The 26,286-nt window shown below is 45.7% G+C and overlaps 9 protein-coding genes across 9 annotated transcripts; 4 read left to right on the top strand and 5 right to left on the bottom strand.

Moving 5' to 3' along the window:
- Positions 1-64: 64 nt before the first annotated feature.
- Positions 65-3,153, top strand: TSTA_003640 (uncharacterized protein; the record flags this gene model as incomplete). Its single annotated transcript, XM_002487915.1, has 5 exons — positions 65-840; positions 1,437-1,727; positions 1,782-2,028; positions 2,064-2,216; positions 2,414-3,153. Exons 1-5 carry the CDS (start codon positions 133-135, stop codon positions 3,151-3,153), a joined length of 2,139 nt encoding a protein of 712 aa, XP_002487960.1. The 5' UTR covers positions 65-132.
- Positions 1,791-4,805, bottom strand: TSTA_003630 (alpha-ketoglutarate-dependent taurine dioxygenase). Its single transcript, XM_002487914.1, has 5 exons — positions 4,480-4,805; positions 4,214-4,419; positions 3,656-4,150; positions 3,460-3,593; positions 1,791-3,393 (listed from the first exon to the last, which is right to left on the bottom strand). The coding sequence occupies exons 1-5, from the start codon at positions 4,683-4,685 to the stop codon at positions 3,280-3,282; spliced, it is 1,155 nt and encodes a 384-aa protein (XP_002487959.1). The 5' UTR covers positions 4,686-4,805; the 3' UTR covers positions 1,791-3,279.
- A 1,878-nt stretch (positions 4,806-6,683) lies between these two features.
- Positions 6,684-8,917, top strand: TSTA_003620 (transporter, putative; the record flags this gene model as incomplete). Its single annotated transcript, XM_002487913.1, has 6 exons — positions 6,684-6,950; positions 7,013-7,341; positions 7,425-8,265; positions 8,323-8,441; positions 8,507-8,590; positions 8,653-8,917. The coding sequence occupies 6 exons, from the start codon at positions 6,684-6,686 to the stop codon at positions 8,675-8,677; spliced, it is 1,665 nt and encodes a 554-aa protein (XP_002487958.1). The 3' UTR covers positions 8,678-8,917.
- A 149-nt stretch (positions 8,918-9,066) lies between these two features.
- Positions 9,067-10,079, bottom strand: TSTA_003610 (uncharacterized protein). Its single transcript, XM_002487912.1, has 3 exons — positions 10,009-10,079; positions 9,576-9,910; positions 9,067-9,484 (listed from the first exon to the last, which is right to left on the bottom strand). Exons 2-3 carry the CDS (start codon positions 9,671-9,673, stop codon positions 9,265-9,267), a joined length of 318 nt encoding a protein of 105 aa, XP_002487957.1. The 5' UTR covers positions 9,674-9,910; positions 10,009-10,079; the 3' UTR covers positions 9,067-9,264.
- Positions 10,080-17,100: 7,021 nt separating this feature from the next.
- TSTA_003600 (uncharacterized protein) lies at positions 17,101-18,065 on the top strand (the record flags this gene model as incomplete). The annotated part of the gene is made up of 3 exons (XM_002487911.1): positions 17,101-17,374; positions 17,427-17,714; positions 17,773-18,065. The coding sequence occupies exons 1-3, from the start codon at positions 17,299-17,301 to the stop codon at positions 18,063-18,065; spliced, it is 657 nt and encodes a 218-aa protein (XP_002487956.1). The 5' UTR covers positions 17,101-17,298.
- An 860-nt stretch (positions 18,066-18,925) lies between these two features.
- TSTA_003590 (glutathione S-transferase, putative) lies at positions 18,926-20,330 on the top strand. Its single transcript, XM_002487910.1, has 2 exons — positions 18,926-19,027; positions 19,081-20,330. The coding sequence occupies exons 1-2, from the start codon at positions 18,973-18,975 to the stop codon at positions 19,866-19,868; spliced, it is 843 nt and encodes a 280-aa protein (XP_002487955.1). The 5' UTR covers positions 18,926-18,972; the 3' UTR covers positions 19,869-20,330.
- On the bottom strand, positions 19,082-20,954 carry TSTA_003580 (uncharacterized protein). The gene is made up of 2 exons (XM_002487909.1): positions 20,321-20,954; positions 19,082-20,261 (listed from the first exon to the last, which is right to left on the bottom strand). The coding sequence occupies exons 1-2, from the start codon at positions 20,823-20,825 to the stop codon at positions 20,008-20,010; spliced, it is 759 nt and encodes a 252-aa protein (XP_002487954.1). The 5' UTR covers positions 20,826-20,954; the 3' UTR covers positions 19,082-20,007.
- An 82-nt stretch (positions 20,955-21,036) lies between these two features.
- TSTA_003570 (short chain type dehydrogenase, putative) lies at positions 21,037-22,380 on the bottom strand (the record flags this gene model as incomplete). Its single annotated transcript, XM_002487908.1, has 3 exons — positions 21,037-21,693; positions 21,748-22,115; positions 22,184-22,380. 3 exons carry the CDS (start codon positions 22,378-22,380, stop codon positions 21,059-21,061), a joined length of 1,200 nt encoding a protein of 399 aa, XP_002487953.1. The 3' UTR covers positions 21,037-21,058.
- A 218-nt stretch (positions 22,381-22,598) lies between these two features.
- On the bottom strand, positions 22,599-25,409 carry TSTA_003560 (GABA permease GabA). Its single transcript, XM_002487907.1, has 17 exons — positions 25,156-25,409; positions 25,056-25,089; positions 24,924-24,993; positions 24,784-24,856; positions 24,692-24,720; positions 24,512-24,576; positions 24,391-24,462; positions 24,219-24,333; positions 24,090-24,168; positions 23,966-24,029; positions 23,883-23,915; positions 23,807-23,831; positions 23,553-23,754; positions 23,295-23,501; positions 23,087-23,234; positions 22,957-23,035; positions 22,599-22,898 (listed from the first exon to the last, which is right to left on the bottom strand). Exons 1-17 carry the CDS (start codon positions 25,236-25,238, stop codon positions 22,702-22,704), a joined length of 1,575 nt encoding a protein of 524 aa, XP_002487952.1. The 5' UTR covers positions 25,239-25,409; the 3' UTR covers positions 22,599-22,701.
- Positions 25,410-26,286: the final 877 nt, after the last annotated feature.

Here is a 26,286-nt window from a genome sequence, read left to right as displayed (position 1 = left end):
TTGCTTTGTTTGCACTTACAACAGCTTCCTTCCGACAGAAAATCTATTTGGAGCTCTAACGCGTCCTGGTCCGACAACCAGCATTATAACACACCATGGCACATTGCTGAGCGCAGCGATCGACGGATTATCATGGCGGGACCACCTGCCTTATTCTTATATGCTGAGCTCTTACCGAACATTCGCCAACTAACCCTCCACGTGTCTCTCCCAAGCTCACCCTCCGGTATCGATATTAGGGAATCTACAATAACGCTGTCTGAATCCTGCCGTGCAGTTACAGTTTTCACGCTTCATCAAGGTGTGGAACTGGTAGAAACGCTGAAACTACCTGCCAGAGTCACCGACGCCTCAAGAAGGAATCTCAGCTTTGCAGGACATCGCGTCGATATAGGAGCAACCGAGTCGAAGGCGCAAATAGTCGAATATTCATTTCGATTACAAGTTGATCCGAACGAGAATGGACTAGCGTTGCGAAACCAAGATATTCAGGAAGACGATTATGTTCCGTGGACCGCGAACGACTTGTCCACCTGCATCTCGTTACATTGTAGGCTCTGCAGGCAGATGATACTCGATACTTCCTCAAAGCCCGATTTAAATACCTGGCAGTGGAAAGACCTTCCAAGCGGTAACTGGGCTGAGATGATGGATTTTTGGCACTGTCATAAACCCGATGTGCATCCCGATGAAAAACAGGGCCAAAAGAATATTGAAGAACAAAATGCTTCCGTCAAGGGATATGGAGCTTCTAATCGGGTAGTTGCAACACCGCGGACTGGTCTTGTTGATGTTGCCTCTTTCCTGGTGGCAGAAAGTGACTGTTATAATATTAAAGTGGTAAGTACATATTACAACCATGCACTTGAAGACTATCTAATCTACTACATTCTGCATTTCTTGTTGCTTCATTACCTTCGTAATACTGCATCCCACCCTGTCTAACCCACTGTACCGGGCATAAAAGAAGGAGACTCCGTCACAACCCCACGACGAAGTCACCGATACAAATGCCCAAAATCAACCAGTCTTGCCTCTTCCTTTGAGCATATTCTTTCTACCAAGGAGGATGTTTTTCAATCTTGTAGTCGACTCAAATGTGATTGGAGATAGCTATAAAGGCTCGTTCTAGTATGACGTGATATCCTCCTTCATGAAAATGGAGCGATGGATTTCTATTCTACTAGAATTGGGGATTTGTGGCTATTTTCCTTCATTGATCGGCTCATGGTCTGAGAAACTGACTGTAGGAGAACTCGAGGGATGCTAGCGAGCATCCTGTTGCAATTCACTGGGATTCTCAAGTAGTGGGATTCACAGCGATTTTCACATGATACATCAATAGCTATAGACCCATGAAAAAAAAAAGATATCTTTGCTTCCACTAGTCATTTGCTGCTACTTTAGTCCACGGCTGATCAATTCATGATTCATAGCTCCAACCACGGCCAATCTCAGCTTCCGCAAAATCAACGTTACACGGCGGAAAGGACGCAAGGAATATAAGATGCTCCGGATGCAGTGCAATCATCGGAACGGAAGACTCCGTCGCAGAAGGTCTGAGACTATACAAGAACAACATCTCCGTCGGACGTAGAGATGCAACCGAACATGCATACGAAACATATTCAGTCGATATCATCACAAGTGCCCAACTCTTGGATCTGATTGACCATGAAGGTGTTCGACGATTTGTCATTCATGCTGGTCAGTCAGACGGTATTCTGGTTAGTTACATGATAACTTTCTGTTGCTCGTTTATGTGGCTAATGCTGTAGAAGTTATGGGCCTTTAACCCAGATCTTCGATACTCAAGCTCTAGCGCAGATCATAGCATTATATCAAGGCGAGCCATGAAAGTCCTATATCAGAACGTGACAGACGTCGAAGGTATACTAGAACCTGAAAATGGAGCACCAACGTCCCTCTCTCTGGAAGAATTATTCCTGCCCGAAAATATATATAACGAATTGGTTCTGTCACTGCAACGCACTAACCTGCTGATACCCGTATCTGCAAGGATATTTCGTGAGTGGAATGTTGCACTGATGGATCGGCTCTAGAAACGTACGTGACGATCATGATCTCTGATAACAGCTTAAGAAGAAGTACGCTTGATCAATGGCCGAGCCGTATGGCCGTTCAGGTGTTACAGTGTTACAAGGGAGTACACAATGGACGTGGCGTACTACCTTATACCACTTTTTCCTTCGCAGGTAATGCAGCTAGCCTTTACACACTGCATCTACCCGCCACTATGCTGCGAACTTCGTCTTGCGCATTTGTTGCTTGTCGAAGCTTGTATCCTTATCTTTCTTGCTTGAGGGGCGCATGTCTTATGTGCTGAGAATATTTATTTCGGGATTTCCTGTCATATTGTCTTGCGGACTTCAGAGGAACTCTATCACCTCAGAAATCTATATCATGGCTTCAAAGTGCATCCACCCCCTAATTCAAGAGCGTCCGGATCTGGCCCGCGAAACCCAAGAATGCGATCCAGAATGCACAGTCGAACAATATTCATCAACTTACGAGGGCAGTTATCGAAAATGGGCGAGCAAGCAACAGTTCATGTCACTTGTAAGATCCCTCAATGCTCTCGATGTACCAAGCGCACAACACATTGAAGACATTCACGATATCTCAGCAGATGATATGAAGCCAATATTCAACTTGGACCAGATGAAAAAAACAACATCTGAAGTTCCCGAGCTCCTCATTTCCAATTCTTTATCTCCATCAGACAATCATTTGGAATGTACGTGGGGAAACGCAGACGATATTCCGACACGAGTACCAAGTGCAGCGTTAGAAGAGTTTCCGCCTCTTGTCAGGTGTCGCAATGACTCTGCAATGGGATACCTAGATGACTTCACGAATGACATGGATTATGAGGATAGCGACTCTGTGTCATCGGATTGGTCTTTCTACTCGCATCTGAACGTGGACGAAGATGGTCTGGGTCGTGCTATGGAAGGAGATCCGGAAGACTCAAGCACGTCTTCATGCAAGGAGCAGAGCTGTCGGAGTACTGAAAGTAAGGACAATAAAAGTTGGGCTTTTATTTTACCGGCGAGCAGTCCGATGCAAATACAACGGCCCTGCAGGAGTACTTTACATGCAGACGAGGTTTCGTCGAAATGCTTGGATTGAAGATCACCACCATTGTACGACATGACTATACTATATTATTTGTTGTCACTGATGAATTACAACGCCCAATGATTCTTTGCTACATGAATTCTAGTATATATACTGCAAATCAATCTTTTCTCCAATTTAACCTTCAAACGGCGTCTCACGAGGAGGTTCAGCCTGGGGAGTTATACGAGCAAGATGACGTCTCTGGCCGTTCTCCCAGTCATACAAAGCCGAATGCGCAGTTACCCGATTCTGTAACGCGGTTAGTTGTCTATGTAATATCAAACATTATGACTGTAGGATGGGGGAGGTACTCACGTCCCAAACGACAACTGTTCCAGGAGCCCATTTGATGCGAGTCTGTAGATCCTGCGATAAGGCGACATGATCAAACAAGAATTTGAGGAGATGGTCGGATTCTTCCTTTTTGTATCCTACAATGTAACGGGTGACTGTCATGCGATTGTGTCAGTTTATTCCTACGGCCAACGAGGAATTGAGAGAGAGGACTCACACTGAGGATTGACATAAAGCGCCTTCTCACCCGTAACCGGATGGGTACGCACAATCGGATGCTCATGCTTCACGGGATCTCTTCGCACCGTACTATCCCTCGCCAAGGCACTCTGAGCCTGCTCAAAACCCGAATGCACAGCTTTGAGTCCATGAAGTCTCTTCCGGAACTCAGGGCTCAAACGCTGATAGGCCTTTGCCAGATTGGCGAATAATGTGTCACCACCGCTCGTAGGACCATCTAGCAAGTATAGGAACGTGGTACCGGGTGGCTGAGCTTCGTAGGAGACGTCCGAATGCCACGTAACGGAATTTGTGTGCTCATGCAAGAATGTCTGTAAGAAGGAGTTGTCGTCTGCGCCGCGATGGACGAGGTGGATTTCGGGGAAGCCCTTGGGGGCACCGGAAGTAGGATGGATGTGATGACGGCCAAAGTACCCACCGAATTCCAACGCCTTTTCAATCGGGAGTTTTGCAAAGTCTTGGTCGCGGAATGCTGCATACGACATCTGTTAATATTTCCCTTTCGATTTTAGGGAAAGGATTTGTGTAGCCATACCGACGACTTTACGTTGGGCAACAAACAGAGCAAGTTGGTCCTTGCCTGCATCTGTGAGTTGGCTCAACTGTACTCCGCGAACCTCGGAGCCAATGTACGGTGTGATCTCCGTGACCTGAGCCTTATCCGCAGGGAGCAGATCTTTAAAAGAAGGGTCGGCATCTTTGCCATGATCATAATGTTCAAATGGTGTCCAGGGGGGATATCTACCAGTCACAACAACGTCAGCATACAATCTCCTCGCATCTGATTCGGGTTCGGCTTACTTCACGCCCTTCTCATTATCCCAAACAGGTAGGTAGTTAGGGTATGTCGCTGCCGGCTGAGCATCTGTACCCTCAAGTTCGGCCTTGTTATCAAACGCATCCTTTCCGCCAATGAAGAACTCCTTGTTGAAGTTTTCTTTGATATTGGCTTTTGCAGCTGCGGATTCGCGGATAGGGAGGGGGTCTTCCACTAAAGCGGGGGCCATGATTTGATATTATTATAGATGTTTTCTCCTGTCAACAGACTAAGTAGTAACTGCAGACTTGTATATGGAAGGGAAGAAGGATTGATATATGTATCTCTAACAACTATAAATAATATCTCCATCCTTTCCCGGAAGTAATCACATAATCCGGAATGACTTCGGCATACTCTCAGTGGTGAGTTGACTATTGACGACATTCGAGACCCCGGCACACCATTCTTCAGTGTAATTGCATAATCAATGAGGGGTATACATTGCCATTGGCGAGACTCAAGCAGATCATGTGTTGTGGCTGATAAATATGTATATGAGTCTATCATCGAAGACCCCTCCTCTCGGGATTCCATCCGGTTTATTCTCCTCATTTAGTCATTTATCAATCTTGCAAAATTAGAATCTCAACCACATCGGATGCTATGTCGCTGGACGGCCAATAGAGATACAAGTTTGATTATACTATATGGCGCAATACATGTGGTTGTTGGCATGATTTGGTGTTCCAAGGCTGTTTATCAGCCAAGAAGTGGAGTAAAAAGTGACCTTTACAATCCATGGATGTATTTAGGTACGCGTATGCATTGCGAACCCTATAAGCTGGCTCTAACAGACACAAGACCTCTTCATATCTTACTGATCTCAACCTGAATAATAACTCAATGTGAAAGAGTGGTAATCAATGCCGAGATAGATTAACATTGTAGACAAGTTCTACTGTTGTAGGTAAAACTTCCTGCCACCATAACTCTTTCTGGCTTTTTGTTCTGTGGAGAGACACTTACCTTGACATATCAGCCAGGCTCTACCGATTCAAAAGCCTTTCAACTACCTATCTAGAGACCTAAGCATAGAGAAGGCAAATAGCTATACACAAAGATAAAATTAATATGGCATGTAGTTTCTTGTAGATAAAGTGACTGCAATGGCTTCAATTCGAGTTCCTTCTTCCTTCGTTGTCCCGGCTAGCCCTAACAACTCCGAAATAGGAAGGAAACGGAAACTTCCTATTTCGGCTAATCTGATGATGCACGACTAAAACAGGCAGTAAGCACCCTTTTTCTGTATTTTTTTTGTTCTTATCAGCGATTACAATTGCAAAAACAAAGATTTTTGCATATCTGATGACATCCACCGACCATTATTGGAGAAGATACAAATAACGTCAGCCAGGGTACACTTGCGTGATAGCACGCCAGAGTCAATCCCCGCCGCGCTCAGCGAATCCCCATACAAAACCCGAAGAATAACGTCAACTACCCTTGTTTTGGCGCAATATGATTCCTGCACCTTTCCAATACGCCTGTAAAGATCGTACAAGCTTTTTGCAATTTTTTTTCATGGTGATCCCGCGCCTTGTCAAGGAAAGTTTCCGTCTCTTTGTGTCTGGGCATACTCCGCTCGCGGAGCTTGTAACTTGATATGATGATATACCGAGCATATTTCTGATATTTTTTACAATACCTTGAGCGCAGTGACCATCACTCATCGGGTGATATTCGTCGTGTGAGGTCGGAAGAGCCATCCGGCATTTGGTCCATTCGAAACAATGGATGAAATACAGCTCGTTCTATCATGAAGTCGATACGTATGACTGAACGTGCCGTAATAGGCTGGATAACGAATGCAACCGGGATTGGCGCGACAAAATGGGATTTATGATTCTGGAATCTATAGAAATGGATGCTTAATGAGGTAGTAAACCACCGGAGCACGCGGACGTTGGGTCGGTGATTAGGGCTAGATCGAACCTACGTATGTACCTGAACAAACCAGTGCGAGCTTATGTACTATCATTCGGTGACCAGGGACCACCCGTGATAGAAGAATCAATGTCTAAAAACATGGCTGGATCACGTCAACGTAGCAGGGATTCTCATCCAGTTATATAGTCTTTAAATTCGAGGTCGATCACCCTAGTTTTAATTTACATCTCACCTGCTCTGTGCTACTGGACATATTTAACCAGCGCCAGGAAATTTGAAGACTTCAGTTAAATCAACCATGTCTAGCAAAGAAGTCACTCCTGTCGATGGCCAGTACCTCCCAAGTAGCTCCAACAGCTCAAAGGCGGAGGATGTCGGCACCACAACAGTTATCAGGTCTGATGCTCTCGAGGCCTTGAGAAATCGAGTCTCGGGCGGTGATGCAACTTTTGACCAGACTGAGGATCCGCGCTATTACAAGCCTATAGATACTTATGAGGGTATTCACCGATGGGATCCGGAATTTGAGTGGGAGGAATGGGAGGAAAAGAAGCTTGTTCGAAAGGTATTTTTTGTTCCCGTCTGATTGCGGTCCCTTGAAGACGTCCATGAGCTAACAGTAGAAAGATCGACTTGCGAATCATGACATTTGCATGCTTGACATTCTTCGCTCTACAGCTAGACCGAGGAAACCTCGTCCAAGCCACTTCGGACAACATGTTAAGTGACCTGGGTCTTACAACCAATAACTACAACACCGGAAACACGATTTTCTTGGTATGCTTCCTTTTTGCGGAATTGCCGTCACAACTCATTTCGAAACGACTTGGACCCGATCGCTGGATTCCGATTCAGATGGTGTCTTGGAGTTTGATTGCTTCTTGCCAGGCTTTTCTCACTGGTCGTTCGACTTTTTATGCTACTCGAGCTTTGTTGGGCTTGTTTGAAGGTGGATTGTAAGTCTTCCTTTTCTTGAGGGCAATGGTGACTGCCCCGGGGCACATTGGCAATTTTGAATTGAATGCTCACATTCATACAGTATTCCCGACACAATTCTCTTCCTATCATACTGGTACAAATCAAAAGAACTACCCGTCCGACTCAGCTTCTTCTGGTCCGCATACGAACTAACAGCCATCATCGGCGCCTTTCTCGCCTATGGATTCCTGCACATCCACACCAGCACCGGTACAGGTCAATGGCGCTACCTATTCGCCCTTGAAGGCCTCATAACTGGAGTCATCGGAATATTTGCTGCATTCTACATGCCTGCCTCCCCGACACAAACAGCAGGACGCTTCCGGGGTAAAAATGGGTGGTTCTCCGAACGCGAAGAGAAAATCATGGTCAACAGAGTTATTCGCGATGACCCGAGTAAAGGTAGTATGCACAACCGACAAGCCATCACCCCAAAACTACTCATCGAAGCTCTTTATGACTACGACATGTGGCCCATCTACCTCGTGGGTCTGGTGTGGTTGATCCCCACGAATCCAGTCAACTCCTATCTGAGTCTGGAGTTGAGATCCCTGGGTTTCAGCACTTTCCATACTAATTTGCTCACAATCCCGGCGTACGTGATCTTCATCATCAACCTAGGATTATTCACCTGGCTTTCGGAAAAACTGAATCAGCGATTGTTACTCGGCGCGTTTGCAGAAGTATGGAATTTGGCGATGCTGATTGCCCTCGAGACGATGCCCAGACACGAAAGTGCATGGGCTCGATACGCTGTGTTGATCTTGTTGATTGGAAGTCCCTACATGCATGCGGCGATTGTGGCCATGACTTCACGAAATTCAGGTTCTGTGCGAACTCGTACCGTAGCATCAGCCGTGTATAACATGACGGTTCAAACGAGTAGTATTATTGGAGCAAATGTAAGCCATCCCTTCAATTCTCCTACTAAACCGAGACTGACCATGACAACTCGATAGATATACCGCAGCAACGACGCACCACTTTACCTCAAAGGAAACAAAGTCCTCATCGGTATCGCTTCTTTGAGTTTATTCTTGTTCTTATTTGCCAAAATATACTATGATTTGAAGAACTAGTACGTCGATACCACCTTTTAAGTCTCCTCAAAGGCTTTCATCCACTAACCACACAAATCTATAGCTACCGAGCACGGAAATGGAATGCAATGAGTAGCGAGGAACGAGATGCATACCTTGCTGCTAATAAAGACAGTGGAAATAAGAGGTTAGTCATTTCTCTCCTTTCTTCCTTACGGTATATTGAGCTCCAGGGCTGACTGTAGGCAGACTTGACTTTAGATTCGTTTCATAGACACGGGACGAGTGAATAGAGGTTTTGTTGTACATAGTATGTACGGAGGGTGTATATTGATAGATCTGCTTTGGAATAGACCCTTTTGACGAGATATATATCATGTTTTGACTAGATGTAGAATTTAGATTATGAAGTCATACATATTCATGTACATGGATGGTCTAGTTACCTTCTTCGTATCTCGTGAAAAGTGGCTAATCTGAAACAGTTCACTGGTTTCTTTATGGATGTCGTACTCTGATATACCTGATAACACTGATGATAAAGGCTCACTCGTTCCGAACTATATGAGGCGTCATGGTGAAATCTTGTCGAGGACCTCATGTAGATAGTTCAAATACCCCTTGTTTCTCTCTGATATGCCAAGATAGCACGTGGATGACAGGAACACCACACAAACCAATGGAACCGGCGCCAATTGATTCGGGAATTCCTGAAGGGGCCTTTGCGTACCGCATTCAACCGACATCAGGAATGATCGAAGGGCAATTGCTTCGTATGCAGCGACAACTGTACTGATTCAAGACACATTGAACCATATAAACACTCCAGGTTATCATTGTACTTCTGTTTCACTACTAATCCTACTCTCCAATGACATACTCACAACCCTCCGGCCCAATCCAAACCTCATGGAGCTTTCCCGCCGGCACATCGATTCTATCCCCAACGCCAAACGTCTCCTTTTTAATCTCACCATTGTGGAGCTTGACATTGTCCTCTGGGTAAGTGATGGTGAGACTACCTCGTCTGATCAAGTGGGTAGTCATCCCATTGTGAGAATGGGGTGGATAATGAGCGTTGCTATACATTTTTGTTCTCTGTTAGCATTTCATCTCCACTCTAGATGTCGTAGGTACATCTCTAGCGATGGACTCAAGGAGATAAAAGTCACCTTGAGTCTGTCCAGGTAAAGACATGAGAAAAGCCCCAATCTTTCACTAGTTTTTCGCATTCGGCGCGAGTACTGATTTCGTACTTCTCTGTTGACATGTCTGCCCTTCTGTTGTTTGTTCATGCACTTTTGCAGGTAGGGGCGCCGCGATGTAGATAATCTATTCCATCCAACATCAAAGGCTTTGTGATGGCCTCTGGTCTTTGGACAATTCGATCGAAAAGATTTCCGAAGTCCAAGTTTCGATGTTTCAAGATCTAGAAATGACGTCGCCTTCCTTCATCGCCAAGAAATGCTTCGTGGTCTACACGTGACTTGACTTATCCGCATTCGGACTAGTCCATTGATTAGACATGTCAACACATCAGCCAGGAACTGGTATCAATTTCTTCACTCATTCAAAACATTGAAACTTGACACATAACCGAAGTACCTTCTTTATAAGAGCTGCAAGGGGAGTATGTTGCAATTATTGACGATCTGGTTCAAGATAGATTTCGCCGAGCTCGAGTAGGAATAGGACGAAACAAGAAGAAGACAGAGAAAGGAATATCCGGAGTCACTACTTGTCAGACCGGATACATGATTGACAGGTAAGGGATCCTACAGTTTCTAAAGCATAGCCAAGTGTCCCCAGGCTCTGATTTGCGGTGACGGTTGGCGTTTCAATTTGCTTCGACTACCACCCAACTCACACTCCTCGCTTCAATTTTCCTTGAGAAACAACTTTACGGATATCAACCAAAATGATATGCTTGGCATACATTTACTCACTGACACAAATGATCATCACCTCAATTACGCTTTGGCCCTTATGATCAATCAAGCCCTCACTCGCATGTCGGCTATAGGCCAGCTCCTTCCACGCCCATAACGAACCGTCGATCCATGGAGTATGTGACCGGAAAAATTATTTCGCTCCTCGTGAATGTAGAAATGCCGATCTCCATACGTTGACATGATGTGTAGATTGGATCTGTGTCTAACTGTAGATGTCTTAGTTGTATGTGCGACATAAGTAAACCCAGTGTGCACCGCCAATCATCGCAATGTGTCCAGAGCAGAGAAATACTCCGCATCAGCCCCTTGTCTTGTAGGGCTTTGTGTAGCTAAACGATGAATACAAAAGAAGATAGATCAGATTGTATCGACTCCATGGGTGTACATGTTTTCTGATCACATTCCATAACTGCAGGGTTCGTACTGAGAAACTACAAATGGTTCCCTAGTGAAGATCTTCATTGAGGATAGAGTTCCCCGAACAGGATCCGAGATGCTTTCAACGCTTTGTTGTCGAAGCATATATTAACTTACCAACAATTTAAAAGTTGTCATGATTGCATATTTGCAACACCTACTTGGCTGAGAAGCTTTGTGTTGATCAGTTGGTTCGTGTCTTGCCGGTGAAGATACGGATGGTTACGGTTGGACAACGCAACACAACATTCCACACGAACCCTGCAATGTCCAGGGTCTAATTTCCAGCTGTGGAGGCCTTGCTATTTCTGCCACGTACTTTGTGGACATTAATACAATCACTGGGGTAGTGGTATGTACCGTTAGTTGTTCCAGACCCACTCACCTCAAGTACTGTGAACTTATGTTGCCGAAGAGCAGTAATCTCAAGAGTCAGTGAGCTTGCGGTGGTCTGCCAGTATAACTGTAACTGTTAGCTATTAACATTGTCTTCACTCTTGAGGCTTTATTGGTGGACTCTTAGCAGGCGTTCTCATTGCCCATTTTCGTACGGCTGACGGCCCGGGTGCCACTAAAATATTCAAAAGAGTAAAGTTGGGCAAGGAGGCGTCTTTTTTTCGATAATTGCTGAATTGTAATGACCTGTGCCTGGTACCAGGGCATATCTAATCGTTGTCAAATGTTTCTCTGAACCCTGGAGCAGCTCAATCAGGCGTGACTAACGATGTATCGAGGAATATGATTGGCGTTGGGTGTTAAGCTGCGATCCTTACCGGCTGTAATTGCCACTAATTGGTGTAACAATAGGTCGTATTGGCTTGGTCCGGTCTTCTCATAGCGTTGTTTAGGTTAAAGCCGGTCCTCTATCCAAACAAAGCCTATCACGGAACGACACGGGAGTTCTCGCTAAGCTTTGAACACCGTCAGGGCTCATGCTGCCCGAAAAACCTGCTTGACTGCATTCCCAGGGGCTATTTAGACCTAGCGAGAGATGAAAATCAGCACGGTCTGCGGCAGATTAACCGATGACTTCGGAAACACGAAGGTCCTCGAGGACTTTCTCACCTCTGAAACACCCGCCGGACCCTCTCGCTTCCCTTCGAACTTGTTCTCACCAATCTTTGACGAAGATGGCTCGGAGTAGTGACGCTCCTCGCAAGTCGACACAATCTAATATCCATTATACTCTCGAAGCGAGTCCTCACGTGCCCTCAAATGGACGTCATCCTGCGACATACAAACCGAGCGAGCGCACTTCCGCGACATTTCCTTCCATCAAATTCACGACAGCCAGACGAAGTCAGCCAAATGAACACAGAGAGTAGAGAACAACTTTGAGTTGAAGTACTGTCTCCGGGGTCATCTTTTGGATATTCGTACTATGTACTCATGCTGTTCAGGGGGAAGGTGCCCACCTGCTACACTGGGCATGGTCGGTCTGTTCTTTCCTGCAGTAACAATTTCTTACCCCTGACACAAGGAGGGTTAGACAACCTCAACCTACTTCTCTCATCCTGGAGATGGTATACTTCACCTTATCTACCGAATCCAATCTGCTTGACTGCAGAAAACCCGACCACGCCCCAAGTCGGAAACGATAAGTCTCTTTGACACTGACGACCCTGAGTGCAACTACCCCTCTGGTCTACTTCGGTGAATAATTCGGACTCAGAAGAAAACGAACCATCATATTCATAGCAATTGAACGAAAACAAGGACAATCAACAACAAACAAAGAAGAAAGCAAGCAAGCTGTAAGTTCCTACCGAGTGGAAGCACCTGCGACCGCGAGCTTATCATGGCATCGTTAAACCTAGTCTGGTTGGTAGACAAAACGACTTTGGTACTACGATACATTGTATGCGCTGCATATGCCCGTCTTCCCTTACTCGAGATCAGAATCGTCGTCTGCTATATGATTAGTCAGTACTACATTACTCTGATACGGTCCTCACAACAACATACCATTTACTAGCAGTCGACAAAGGGTTCCACAGATATGACATGCTTTGCCAGGTATGACCCATGTCTCGCGACCTTGGTCCTTGCAAGTTTGGCACTGCACACCAGGCATCTGGAACGAGACGGCAGCTCAAGTCAGTGACAGGTATCAGACCTGACAGAGCCAGGGGCAACATACTGGGAGAGAAAGCGGATTTGTGCTCAAAACCGGAGTTGATTGCGGAAGCCCTGGACGTCGATATGGCATACCTCCTTGATTCATGCCAGAGTCCAACAAGGATCCCTGGAGACTTTGAAGAGCGTACATGGTAGCAGTAGATTTGAAGTCGATCTTTGCGATTGAATGTTTGAGCGAACTCGCGATGCTAACTCTTCTTGCAATTGATAGCCTTGATGTGGTATCTCACAGCGTGAGATATAGAGGCCTTTTTATATGCGATCCAGAAAGCTTCAGATGTTCGATTGATTGTAAAATCATTGAACAGTTCTTCAGATTCAAGTTATTTCCGAATATCGCACCTAGTAACTTTAATCAATTGAAGACGCTTATCAGCATACGACGGCCACCATGCACACACCCCCGCGCAAGCTCTCAACACTATGAGATGCTATAGACTTGCTTGCATGGTCTTATTCCCTAGCTTGGTGGTGCTATACGGATGCATGTCGGCGGATCAAGATCGACATGACACTTGTGCGAATAGAGTCAATTATTGTCGAATAGATGAGTCCACGCCAAGGTTCGTATAATGAAGCGCCACGGCAATTTACGGCGCATCGAATGGTCTGAAAGTGTGTCCATTCGTCCATTCGACCGGCCGGAGAAGGGAAAGAACAAGATGAGAGCTGGATGGACCGACTAGAAGATCGATGCATATGCCTTGGCTCTTTTTCAATTTCAACACCCTACTAGGTTGTTCCCGGAGTCTATATTGCAGAGGACACCAAAGGAAGTGGACCGAATTCATATGTATTGGGGAATGAACCCATCAAGGGATACCTTGATATTGCATGGATGGGACCGATTTGTGGGGACTGGCATTTAGTAGCGGGCTAATGAATGGCAATGAAAGCATCACGGCGAACCAATATGAACGGAAATTTGCCATATCAGTCAAGATCATTATATGATTTGTCATGGATTGGGGATGAATTTGGGTCAATTGGGCTCCTGCTACGAATCTGCTATTTTCAGGGAGGTAGACACGGCGTTGAACAAATGCGAAGCAGACACAGAGCAGACATTGACATGTTAGCATACCTACCGGGATTTGATCTTTACTTTACTGCCAGAAGCGGTTTCGAGAAGAATTATATTGCCAGATGGCACTCCACTTCCAATTGCATAGGATTTGAGTCGCAGGGTTTGCCGAACGGCCTCGATCTCCAAGCATTCCAAAAGCAAATAACGCTCGCTCATACAGCGCTATCTGTTTATTTCGATCGGGCAAATCAGTATGAAGAATGGGTTCAATTGCTTAAAGTTGATGCTTTTACGAGATGCATGTTGAGTTGGCTTTGCCGCAATGGGTTACAAGGTATTCAGACCAGAGGCGCGCGTGGTGAGAATATCATACAAGAGATAAACAACAGTCTATTGTTGATCGAACTGCAATTGAAGGAAGCACTGTTCCGAAATCCACGAGTGATGAACGGTCCGTCTATGTGACCGCCCCCGGAATATCTCGGTCATGTCTACGCACAGCGTCTTCAACAGCAACGCAAAAGATGGCTACGTATCCTCGCGACGAATTATTTTTATCGGTAGTCAACCGAACGATCATGGCACCCGTACGCTCTAGTAGGTGGATTTCTGGAGTGGAGCGTGAGATGAATTATTCCACAATACAATACCCACACCGAAGAGGACCTTCCGTTTTCATACAATCCCATCACCTTAGCATGATGACATTTGGTGCTCGCTTAAACTTACACCTCCATGCTCTCTCCCAGAATGTCCTAGTCTTGCTACTTGGTGTCACGTATGGAAGTGTCCAGGTATGCGGAGGATTGGCTTCATGGTTTGATCGAATTGGATATGCCGCGGCCGGATCGGATGTCGATGCCTTAATAGACTAATCGCTAGTAACTTATACGTTCCATGGTTCTAACTTCTGAAACGGGAATCAGCCTTCGCGTGATGCCCACTCAGGCGCTACTCCTTCGTCTAGACATGCCTCTCTACCTAGTGAACGCGCGGAGACTAGAAGGGTTTGGGTGGTTTGGGTGATTCGCCAACCTCAGTCGGTTCACACCCTCCAGCGTCCGAGGAGATGGTATCAAAACCGGATGGGGTGCTAAACAAGGCAAGAACTACCGTACGGAGATGCCCAGATAGCTGATTTTCTATGCACACCAAGACCCAGGCGAGTGGCGTCCGAGATCAGGGAGGTAGCGATGCACATATCTACAGATCTCTTGATGAAGCCGATTAGGAGTTGGCCAGACCTCGTGCTCTCTCTCAATAGTTACGTTGAGGCAGTATATCCCCGTCTCTTCAACTAGTGGGTGCATTGTACTTATTTCCGATATTATCTCCAACCCCAACCACCCTTTGAGGTATGTCCATCTTCGATACTAATATGTGAAAGATGATTCTAAAGCCTCGGACACTGGTGGCTGCTGATACCGCGCTATGCGACCTGCGACTGGGAAGAAGGCTGTGCTCTATACGGATCCACAGTTCACTTTCCGGTTTTTGGGTCTATGTCCCAATTACAACGACTTCGACCTTGACGGATGCACGATGTTGACGAATCAAGGGATAGCATTGTGACAGATATCTCAAGATACGCAAGAGCCTTGTAGATCGCTCTGCATCTGATAAATGGTTCGAGGACCCTGCGCAGGGTATCTTGCGAGGTGACATCTCGAACTGCCCAGGTCTTGCGGTAGCCACGCGACGCCGAGGAGTACCAAATCATCTACCTATACACCGGCGTCTCAATTGACGTTTCCTTTCCGGCTGTTCCCTCTGGCTAAAGATAAAGGGCAGGCGTACAGTTCTACTCACAAAAGTCGTGAGTATCGATAGAGGAAACTTTAATCCATCGCAAGACAAGTATTTCTTTTTACGTAAGGTCGGAAATTCCATGCTGCCCAGGTAGATCGACTGAGCAGCGATTGTACCATATCCCAAGGTAACGTACGTTATTCTAGCTTCATGCTCTATTTCCTTACGAGACTTCTCTGCGCAATACTAATACTGAGCCAGAACTATAATGAGATGATTATACAGACTTGAAGCAAATTACCTAGGTACAACTGAGGTATGAGGCCCACAGATCACATCTTGTACTAGCCACTCAATCTAGTACGCATTCACATATGAAGACCCCTGTCCGAACCTCTCAATGGGGGTTTCTCTTATTACTACGTACGTGGGAAGGAGGAGTCGTTCAATTTACCCGGTGAAGAAACCAATCGATCAAGTATGATTGGTTTTTCCATGTGATAGGCTGCCAACACAGAAACCCTGAACCCTAACACAACATCAATATTACTACCTATACCAAGATAGGCAATTCTCTCGAGGGCCTTTTATCCTATTTAGGGTACTGTATCAAGGATCTCATCTTGCCTTGAGACCCTGCATCTCATCTAGCCAGAAATCTCATCTATTATTCATGCAGCTCTTAGACTATTGAAAGAGCATCACCATCATTCATGTAGTCCGTATAGCTACATGTGGCGCAGTGGGATTGGTTACAGAGTCTTAGTCATGGGTCTGCAGCTCAATTCGAAATTATGGGGCTTTTGGACATATCTGAGAGCAAAAGTAAGTACATGTACTTCTTTTTATTCTCCTTATTGTTCAACTAGTGAAATGGGAGGCTCTTAAACGAGATTTTCATGGTCCGGCTCGCCTATTGATGCACCAACTTCCGATTAATGCCGGGAAAAGGCTTAACAGTATCAATTATTCAAGACGACAGAAGAAACTAACTGCATCGCCTCCAAAAGCGCATGGACGAATTCAGGAGGTCCTCTCCAAACCTCCTTCTATCGGCACTTTTTTTTTGCATCCTGAAGGACTACTTTATTGATCCGGAAATAATATCCCTCTTCATACAGAAACTTGCTCCTTCGTCGATCTCCAGAATAGAAGAGAGAGATTCTTAGAATCGAATTCGCGAAAGTTTTTCTATTCATGCAAACTGCGTCGTGGATATTTCCTCTGGATAATTTGCACTTGCAGTAGGTATCTGGATCTCTCGCCCCAGTATACGTCCTGGGTCTTCGTATTCATATCCACGAACCTCCTGCGATTGAAAAGGCTCTAATATTGATTCCTATTCCACTAACAATTTGAACGAGGGTTTTCCAACGTTCCTTGCATGACTGTGACCCAGGCTATCTGATACTATCCGCGGAACAAAGGCAATATAGGGCTAATCACCGATAACCCTAAGAATATCCGCATACGAAGCTAGCTAACTACAATATATGTTCCTTGCGTATCATCCCTTTTCGACTGTTGTGTCGCTATCTGATTGCCGTCTAATACAGTACTCCAAACTGCAGGAGCCGGATCGTCTTGGACCAGGAGTCGACCTTTCTTCATATGAAGACGAATCTTGGCATTTTCAAAGGTTGCCTTCAAATTCAACCCTATTGCAAAGACTCGGAGGCTAGAGATGGTCTGAAACGAAATGAATCTTCTTAAGAATCTACCACCACATCCAAATATAGTACCATCCGACCCTATTGTCCTCGAGGATGTGAAGTCTAGGGTAATTGGGCTCACAACAAAGTACATCCCAGGCGGAAATCTCGAGAATCCAGATGTACCGTTCCTATTTGAGTGGCTGAAGCAGCTTACTCAGCTCGTGGATTTCCTGGATCTGGAGCTGGGGATAATGCACCAAGACATTGCACCCCGAAATCTAGTGATTGATCCCAAAACGCACAAGCTCCTTCTTTTCGACTTTTATTGGGGCTTCATGTGGGGAAAAAGGTCGAGAGGATGGCCGAGACGACGTGAATGGTGTTGTCTTCATACTATATGAACTCATCACGAACGATACACATTTTTCAGAAATTCCCCACTGGGATCGGAATATAGACATGGTGCAGAGTATGTCAGAGTGGCCTTGTAATCGTGACCTGGACCTCCACGTATCGACTTTCCGCAACTTTTTGAACGAATTGGTAGCAATACAAAACTCTGATGGGGACATGGAACGATATCTCAACGCACCGAAGCGACTTACATGGCCAGACCTACCGACTGCACCAGATTATAGTGTGCCTTTCGAATCGGGCAAAAGTACTGACGGGGAGACGATTTGGAGAACAGGTAGGTCTGCAGTCAAGACGAAGCGCAATTGAGAACGGGCAGTGTGTCTTTCGGTCGGAAAGACCACCACAGAGCAGAATATCCGGAAATGCTAAAGGGCAACAATAGCTGATACAAAAAAAACACTGCTTCAATTAGGATAATAAAGTGCACGTCTAGTAGGCTGAGTCTCTTTATTGTTCTTTCCTTTCCGTGCTCTTCCACCTTAATGCCTTATCAGGCGTCTATTCTCTGTATGAGATTCGCTTATTGTCGACGTTGGCAGCGTCACCTCATACCCTAGTGGTAATTCGCCGTTCAGACGACCGGCTAAGGCGACATGCTTCGTGATAGTCACGGCTGCCAAATAACCTGAACATCGTGAGATTGAGCTTTGGCCAGAGTATATACCTAATTGGGCTAGTTATATAGGGGAAGTATGGGGTATATTTAGCTCTGATAAGCATTCTTGACTTAAGAGTTGAGGCTACAGTTTACCATGTCCAGACAGTCGACTGAGGAAATAGATTAAGACCATACCAGTAACTCTGGCGCTCATTCGGGTCGTGATTATACCTCGAATAAGAAGGAGCTTTATCAAGATTTGCAGTATACTTTCAAGTATGTTGTGTGATCCAATGATTCGAGATTCTCAAATCTTAAAAGGCCGAGGCTGGCTATTTGACAATTCCGAATAGGGTTTGTTCCATATATCTCAACGTTCTCTAATTCGATTGTCAAAACAAATGAAGTTATCTTTCTACCTTATCTGCTACATTATTAATCCTGTTCTATGCTATATCAAATGATTGGCTGAATATGCCCCTCTATTTTGAGACAGGAAGAATCTTGGAAACCCCCGCTTAATACAGGATAAGTATTTAATATCGGCAAGTATCCCTCAATTCCCCTCGGTGAGACTGAATCCAATTGATTCAGAAACAATTCCAAACAAACAAAATGGCAGAAAAAACTGAACCTGTACATTTCTTTGACATTACTTCCGTGCTTGAGGGTATGAAGTCCTAATCATAAGTTGTCTGCGTGCACTTTCTAAGCAGTATCCAGGTCCCCGCAAATCATGGTCCCCGAATACCCTCAAAACTCGCGCTGTGCTCAACATCAAAGGAATCCCCTACACTCAATCCTTTATCTCCTATCCGGACATTGCCCCTCTAAGCAAGGGCCTCGAGATCCCCCCAACCCCTGAAGAGGGAACTCCAATCCTCTACACGCTGCCTGCTATCATACACAAGGCCTCCATTAAATTCAACCCACATGGAGCTATGCATGACTCCTTACCAATCGCATTACACCTAGACAAAGCATTCCCAGCACCAGCGTACCCTTCTGTCTTCCCCCACGGCCAAACCAGTGTTGCATTGGCGCTTGCAGTGGATAATCTTCTCACTCCGGCTATAAGGAAAAGCGCAACTATCCTATGGCCCGGTATAGCAGAAATCCTGGACGAGAGAGGCTCGGAGTATTTTGATAGGACCCGAGTCCCCGGGTTCCAGAAAGAGTTTCCGCATATCCAACACCTAGCGGATCTGAAACCCAAGACTAAAGAAAAAGTAGATCAGATTGTGGCAGAGACGAAGAAGGAACTCGCGGTATTTGATGAGGTGTTGGCCGCGGGAGGAGAGAATAAAGGCGTCTTCTTGGAAGGGGAGAAGCCGGGATTCGCAGATGTAATGCTCGCGGTCCATTTGGCGTGGATCGAGAGATCGGCACCTGAATTTTTTGAGATAGTTATCGACGCTGGGAACGGCTCGTTAAGAAAACATTGGGAAGCGTCGCAGGAGTTTTTGAATAAGCAGGGTGAGACTAAGGAGTGGTCGATTCCGAAGATATAGTCAATCGATCCTTCGAATTCATATATTTGTAAAAAAAAAAGCGACAACTTCTGACCAAAGCCCAATAATTTATAATGTAATAATATACAACCGGTCGATATATAATGCCAACCAACCAGCACATGATGTCGAAATAATCTTACAAACCGCGCAAAAAATTAGACTCGCGAATTCCTTTCCTTCTTGCCTCCCGTGCACTCTTGGTAATCTGCTCCGTCTTCTCAATACTAACCGCTGCTTCAGCGATGATGTCTCGTGGTCCGTCTCGCTCGGCATTGTAATCGGCAGGGATAATATCCGTAGCTTGTTCGTGCAAAGGGATCTTGCGGGGTTGAGTAGCTGCCAATGCAGCCATTTTCTTCTCGTAGCGCTTTCGTTGTTTTTTGTTCAGGGCTGTTTTCACAGAAATCAGGTTAGCCAATTAAACAAGGACTCAAACGGAGGAGACGTACAGGCAACATCAACACCACCGGTTTCATTGCTCTTCTTAGCCTTATCATCAAGCAAAGTCCACAACCAATCCGGATACTCGTGATCCTCCAATGCAACAATATCCGGTTTCCCCTTCATATAATTAAGACCCTTCAAGGGCGTACCAGCCACGCAACTACTAGGTTCATGAGTAGGACCTGTAGCTGCTGCTGCATCATCCGAAGTTGCTCCTTTTCCGGGGTTGACCCACTTGGGAGGCTTCGGGATACCGTCTGTAGGCGTACTCAACGGTTGAGAGACGCCTGGTGTCGCAGATGATATGGCGGATGGGATACTGACCGATCCAGCGCCGGGTTGTCTAGGAGCTGGTGGAGGGGGCATAGCGGGGATTTTGGGAGTATCGGTACTCGCGAACCGAGACTGGGTATTGAAGGCGATGGAAACGCATGATGAAGGTGTACGAACGCTATGTTGTTGAACAGGGACACGAGAAAGGAGAGAGGTTCGACAGCGTTGGCAGATCATTTTTATTGATCACTGCTCTAATGGCAGGAGAAACAGTACTTTAAAATGTACTGCTCACTTTCGAATTAAATTCGGTTGTTGCGCGAGAATTGATTTTCTTAACTTCTGGCTACAGAAAAGTTGCGGAGTGAATTTCGGATATCAAAATTTAGACACGTGACATGTCAACTAATGACTAAGCAAGGGACTTTTGACAGACGACTTAGAATTGTGCTTTCATTGAAATCCAAGTACTATGCAATCAAGCCCTTCACAATATCAACAGAACCAATCTCATCCTCGCCAACCGCCTTTTTGAACGCCTCTACCGTGACATCCCACAATTTTTTCCTTTCAACCTCATCCCTCGCCAATTCCGTATACTCCTCTCCCGCACACCCTTTATACGCTTTCGCAATCCAAGAGAAACTCGGCTCCCAAAACGCCCCGTACGTATCGTGATCCTTTATATATCGACTTCCAGCGAGGTATACCTGCGTCTTCGCCGAGTCCGCCGTCGAATTCCCAATCGTAACCTGTAATCCCGCGCGAACGACTTTCTCCAATATCGGGTGGACGGCCTTTTGATGGCCTGCTCCTAGGGTTGTGCCGATTGCATTTCCGGGGTGGCAGCTATTTATGTAGATGTTTGTAAGACCGAATTGTTGTCGCAAACGATGGGTTAGTTCGAGCACGCCGTATAATGCGGCTAGTTTGGAGTCGGCGTAACGTTTGAATGCGTTCGACGCATCCTTGAACGTTTGGCCGTCGTTTGGGATGAGTGTTGTGAGTTTTTCGTAGTCTAGGGGACTGGCTAGTTTGTAGGCGTTGGAGTTTGTGAAGACAATCCGACTGTCTTGAGTTGTTTTGGAGGTTTGTTTGATCAGATCTATGCTTGTCAGTCGGAGGGACGTCGCTCGCTATCAGCCAGGGGAAACATCACCTAACAATCCAGTTGTAAACGCAAAATGTCCTAGATGATTCACGGCGAACATTGTATCAAACCCGTCCGGCGACAATTCCTGCATCGTTGTCATGGACACTCCCGCATTGCAAACTAATATATCCAATTGACTCTCGATCCGCGCGAACTCTCGCGCTGAGTTCCAGGCATTTTGCATCGATCCCAGATCCAGGTTATGATATTTAATCTTTGAGCCGAGACTCTCATCACCAACTACACTCTTCAATCTGTTGCGCACATCCTCTATACCGGCATACGTACCTTTGCTCCCGCGAGCAGCGATGTAGACTGTAGCGCCCTTCAGGGCTAGATATACACTTGTCTCGAGGCCAATTCCTTTTGCGCCTCTTCATCATTGATTCAAGTCCAGATGTTAGTCATTTTCAGGTTCACGTCGCAACCATCGGTGCCTTACCCAGTTACGATTGCAACTCGTCCCGTCAAGTCTTCAATGGAGTTTAGGAATTCTTCTTCCTTCATGATCTCGTTTAGGATATGTATATATGTCTCGAGTTGTAAATCATGTGCGATTAATACGGCTGTAGCTTGTTTCTTCGTATCAAGTTGAAGGGTGCTAATGAAGGGGGTTGCAAGCGAGACATTTAAGCTCATGAATCATGACGTCGCGGGTCAAAGCTAGCGATTCAGATTGCCGAGCTCCTGTCCATACAAATTTCCATGTTCATGGTTATTTTGACTGATTATTCCTCATAGGATTTCTTCTTCTATTTCGGATTTCATGATCTGCTGGCTCTTGGGGCAACTTACTAGATAATTGCCTTTTCTGAGGCATATAAGCTTGACTTAGGATTTGAGGCGAATAAAGGTTTGACAGTTATCCTTTCATATTTCTTTTGGACTATACACTGACTACCTAGTTACCTAGGTAGACTCTTATATACATGTTCAGTCAGTTCCAACCCCACCAGACGATTAAGACTGCATCACAGCAACCTTTTTACTCGTCTCATCGGTATAATCCTGCTGCTCAAGAGATACCTGCCCAATAGTGACTCCCTGACTCAATTCATCGAGATTGATGCGCGGTCCGATGAAGTTCTTTCTTCCGTCAATTACCCATTGAAACAGAGAGATGATTAACACGATGCCGAAAGCGACGACGCAGTAGTCTAGTTGACAATATGTTAGATGGTGGTAACCCAGAATCATGGGATAAAGTGGACGTACTCATGTTACTAGGCGTGACTGGTAACTCGGGTGGGAAGAGGAAGAGGACTGTTGTGAGGATGATGTATACAAGCGAAATCTATAGCAGAGTTAGCAAATGCCATAGGGTAGAATACGAGATGAATCTCACAATATTGGCAGCCCATGCAAGAGGCTCAGGCATCTTCCACGGACTCTCTGTAATCATCTTTCGACCACGGATAACATTGATCGCGATGGGCATGCCGTAAGAGACGTCAAGGGCCACGACAGATGCAGAGATGATTGCATTAAATGCACTATTCAACAATCAGAACAGTCGTTTTCTTTCCCTAGCCTGGAATGAAATGGGTACATACCTAGAAGATCCGAGGAAAATAAGACCAAAAATGATAACCAGGCTAGTAGTCAAATACAACGCATTCAAAGGTACATTCAACCTCTTGTGAACACGAGCAAAAAAGCGAGATGCAGGTAAACCTCCATCACGAGCAAAGGCATACACCATACGGCTGGACGTAGTCATGATGGTGATAGCCGCAAATAGCAGACAAACTAATGGAACCCTAGACCTCATTAGCATGCCAATCCCCTTAGAAGTGTGTTAAATGACTTACATTAAAAGACAGATAGCCCCTGCGTGGTTCTTAGTTGCGTTATCGAGAATCTGTAGCAAGGGGCCGGCCGAGGAGGAAATGATATCATCGATGTTACCCGGTACGAAGAGTAGTACGACGAGGAAGACTGTGCCTGTGAATGTGCCAATGCATACGCAATAGAGCATGATCTTGGGGCCTTCAATAGCAGCATTGGGGATTTCTATTCATGTCAGAAAACGCATCGATGAAGGCACATTTCTGTCAAGTCTCACCTTCTATCATGTGAGCAACCGCGTCCTAAATATTTCATTAGTATGAAGTCTAGGGTAATGGGCTAGACACTCTTACATATCCAGTAACACCGAGTCCACCTTGGAGCAACTATATTCGTCAATATCGCGTCTTATCATCCAGTCACAGATGAGACATACTCCGAGCAACCAGGCAATGCCATCCGGCCAGCCAGTCTCATTCAAAAATTCACGAAAGACGAAGCTATCACAAACCATCAGTCAAACGATCGCCAATTCCGGTCAAACTGATAAGAAAACTTACTCTCCAGAATTGAAGTTGGGCGAAGAACAAGCCAAGACCGTAATCGAAACAATCACGAAGCCGGTAATGGACCAAATGACTATCATAATAATCAGTATGACTCATGTAGACCATCAATGAAATACATACACGCAGCTCGTGTTACCATAGGCAGGACAGAGTTCATGAATGCATTGATAATGAATGCGGCAATGTTATAGCCAATATAGATGAGGAATTGATGCCATCGTTCGGAGACGTAGTCCTAGACCTTCCAGTCAGACTAATAACATAGCTCTTCTCTGATTATGCAATTACATACCGGATTCATCAACGAAATTACCCCGAGAATAAGTTGACTTGCCAAAAGACCGGCTGTAGCGACGAGGGCAATCTATTCTTGTCAGTCAACTTCATCCCCAAATGGCTGTAGCATGACATACCCATCCGGCAACATTGACCCAACCGGTAATCCAAGACAAGACCGGAACCCATTTCGGCCATGAAACTTTAAAGATCAGTACTTGATCGATTAGATCTGAAGTCGGAGTGTACTTACTGACTATATACCCGTTAGTTTTGACCATGTCAACCAAACTCATTCTTCCGCTAAGGAAACTTACCAGCAACCCAATGATATTGACCTCCGGCACTAATATAGAAACTCATTAGACCCGAGGAACCCCTTCGCACATGTAGACATTTCGACACTCACGTAGGGTACATGGACAGAAACTCGGCGAGCGATGCAGCAATACACAAATTGCAGATACCAGCCGTAATCAGGCCTATTCAATTCGGGAAAAAAAAAAATCAGCAACTATTTCATCAACAATTAGAAAAGAAAGATCTCACCCCAGACAACGCTCGTGCTACCTCCGGACGGCAGACTCAACGACATACTAGCCGACAGCGCAGTCCATGACTGCAACAGCCCATTGTATTAGCTTGCTGTATCAAAAAATCCGGGCAAAGACAGAGACATACGTTCAAAATCGCAAAAGCAAGACCCAGCATCGACCTATCCATCCGCCGGCCGGATCCATTAGCAAATCCACGTGTCTAGGTAGTATGGGTCTGTACTAACAACATGGAATAATTTCGTTGCAATTCGGCCTTGTGGCCCATGGCCGCTAGTTGCGCGTCATCATCTGTATGTCGGGGCGGCATGTTGGCGTTGTCGAATCGACGGCGAATAGATGAGGATAGACTGAGATTGTACAGTATGAAAATGAAAAGAAATCAAGTCTGAGGAAAACAAAAGGCAAGACAAGCTGAGTTAAAGACTAGCACCTAGATCGAGCTATTCATGCAGATCCGGACAGAACGTAATCCTTCCCTAGATACTTAGGTAAGTGACATAGTTATAACTACATAACTACATACACGGTCATACAGAAACTCGCGGTCCGTTCTCCGCATCGCATGGTGCACATCCCGGATCCTTTCGAAAATCACCTGCCATTTGCCATTACTATCGTCTTCGTATCCGTATCCCTTGAACTTTCTTATCAATTGAATGTACACCTTTTTCGTTCGTCCCATGGAGAAAAAAGTGGTTCTTGATCCACATGATTGCTGCCGGTGGAGTCTGATGTTTGTCATTGTGTGCTGTAATACTTGTACATTATCTGAAACTGCGAATACTCCGCATGGAGGACTCCGTTGATGTACTCTATAGTTCACTGACATGCCTACTCAATGCTCATTATGCTTTCTCAACGAGTTGAGGCCCGGAAAGCGTCGAGACAGGAGCATACCCTGTCCACTCAACACAGTTCAACCAGTCCTCAACAATGGACAGACATCAAGGAGAACCTTGGAATCCCTCAACGGTCAGACCTGATGATACACCGCGGGGAAACGAATCACATCTCCTTCGGCCTCTCCAGCCAAGAAACGACGATTGACGATCAGCTATGACAAGGCGTCTATTCGGCGCCATGAACCAATCGCAAGCTCCGCACATCCGGTGCCACCGAGTCGGCGATTCCATAATCCTAAACCCACAAAAATTTTCTCAAATGCCATTGTTCCTTTATTGAGGGATAAAACAAGCCTCGGACCAACAAGACAGATCGACCAATTAGGCTTTGTGGGGGCGGCTGGTGGCGTCCACTCTGTGACCGCCACATCCAATCATCGCGAGTTCTCCCCTTTTGTCCGTCAGCCGAGGCCTTCCAGAAGGATGGAAGAATCGTTATCAGTTATCAGTTTT

Source organism: Talaromyces stipitatus, genomic scaffold (assembly GCF_000003125.1).
Source record: "Talaromyces stipitatus ATCC 10500 scf_1105507295517 genomic scaffold, whole genome shotgun sequence".
Taxonomy (NCBI): domain Eukaryota; kingdom Fungi; phylum Ascomycota; class Eurotiomycetes; order Eurotiales; family Trichocomaceae; genus Talaromyces; species Talaromyces stipitatus.
Note: the sequence above shows the minus strand (reverse complement) of the source record. Positions and strands in the feature narration are given on the sequence as shown.

What these genes read in the sequence shown, in the direction of transcription:
- TSTA_003560 (XM_002487907.1), bottom strand. Translation starts at nt 25,238, where the DNA reads ATGCCGCCCCGACATACAGATGATGACGCGCAACTAGCGGCCATGGGC. An exon ending in CAACGAAATTATTCCATGTT is followed by an intron (nt 25,090 to 25,155) that starts GTTAGTACAGAC and finishes GCGGATGGATAG; the next exon opens with GTCGATGCTGGGTCTTGCTT. An exon ending in TCAATATCATTGGGTTGCTG is followed by an intron (nt 24,577 to 24,691) that starts GTAAGTTTCCTT and finishes TGATCTTTAAAG; the next exon opens with TTTCATGGCCGAAATGGGTT.
- TSTA_003580 (XM_002487909.1), bottom strand. Translation starts at nt 20,825, where the DNA reads ATGATCTGCCAACGCTGTCGAACCTCTCTCCTTTCTCGTGTCCCTGTT. An exon ending in CGGTGGTGTTGATGTTGCCT is followed by an intron (nt 20,262 to 20,320) that starts GTACGTCTCCTC and finishes CTGTGAAAACAG; the next exon opens with CCCTGAACAAAAAACAACGA.
- TSTA_003590 (XM_002487910.1), top strand. Translation starts at nt 18,973, where the DNA reads ATGGCAGAAAAAACTGAACCTGTACATTTCTTTGACATTACTTCCGTG. An exon ending in CATTACTTCCGTGCTTGAGG is followed by an intron (nt 19,028 to 19,080) that starts GTATGAAGTCCT and finishes AGCAGTATCCAG; the next exon opens with GTCCCCGCAAATCATGGTCC.
- TSTA_003630 (XM_002487914.1), bottom strand. Translation starts at nt 4,685, where the DNA reads ATGGCCCCCGCTTTAGTGGAAGACCCCCTCCCTATCCGCGAATCCGCA. An exon ending in GATAATGAGAAGGGCGTGAA is followed by an intron (nt 4,420 to 4,479) that starts GTAAGCCGAACC and finishes TGTGACTGGTAG; the next exon opens with ATATCCCCCCTGGACACCAT. An exon ending in GAACAGTTGTCGTTTGGGAC is followed by an intron (nt 3,394 to 3,459) that starts GTGAGTACCTCC and finishes ACCGCGTTACAG; the next exon opens with AATCGGGTAACTGCGCATTC.
- TSTA_003610 (XM_002487912.1), bottom strand. Translation starts at nt 9,673, where the DNA reads ATGTCAACAGAGAAGTACGAAATCAGTACTCGCGCCGAATGCGAAAAA. An exon ending in TTTACCTGGACAGACTCAAG is followed by an intron (nt 9,485 to 9,575) that starts GTGACTTTTATC and finishes AAAAATGTATAG; the next exon opens with CAACGCTCATTATCCACCCC.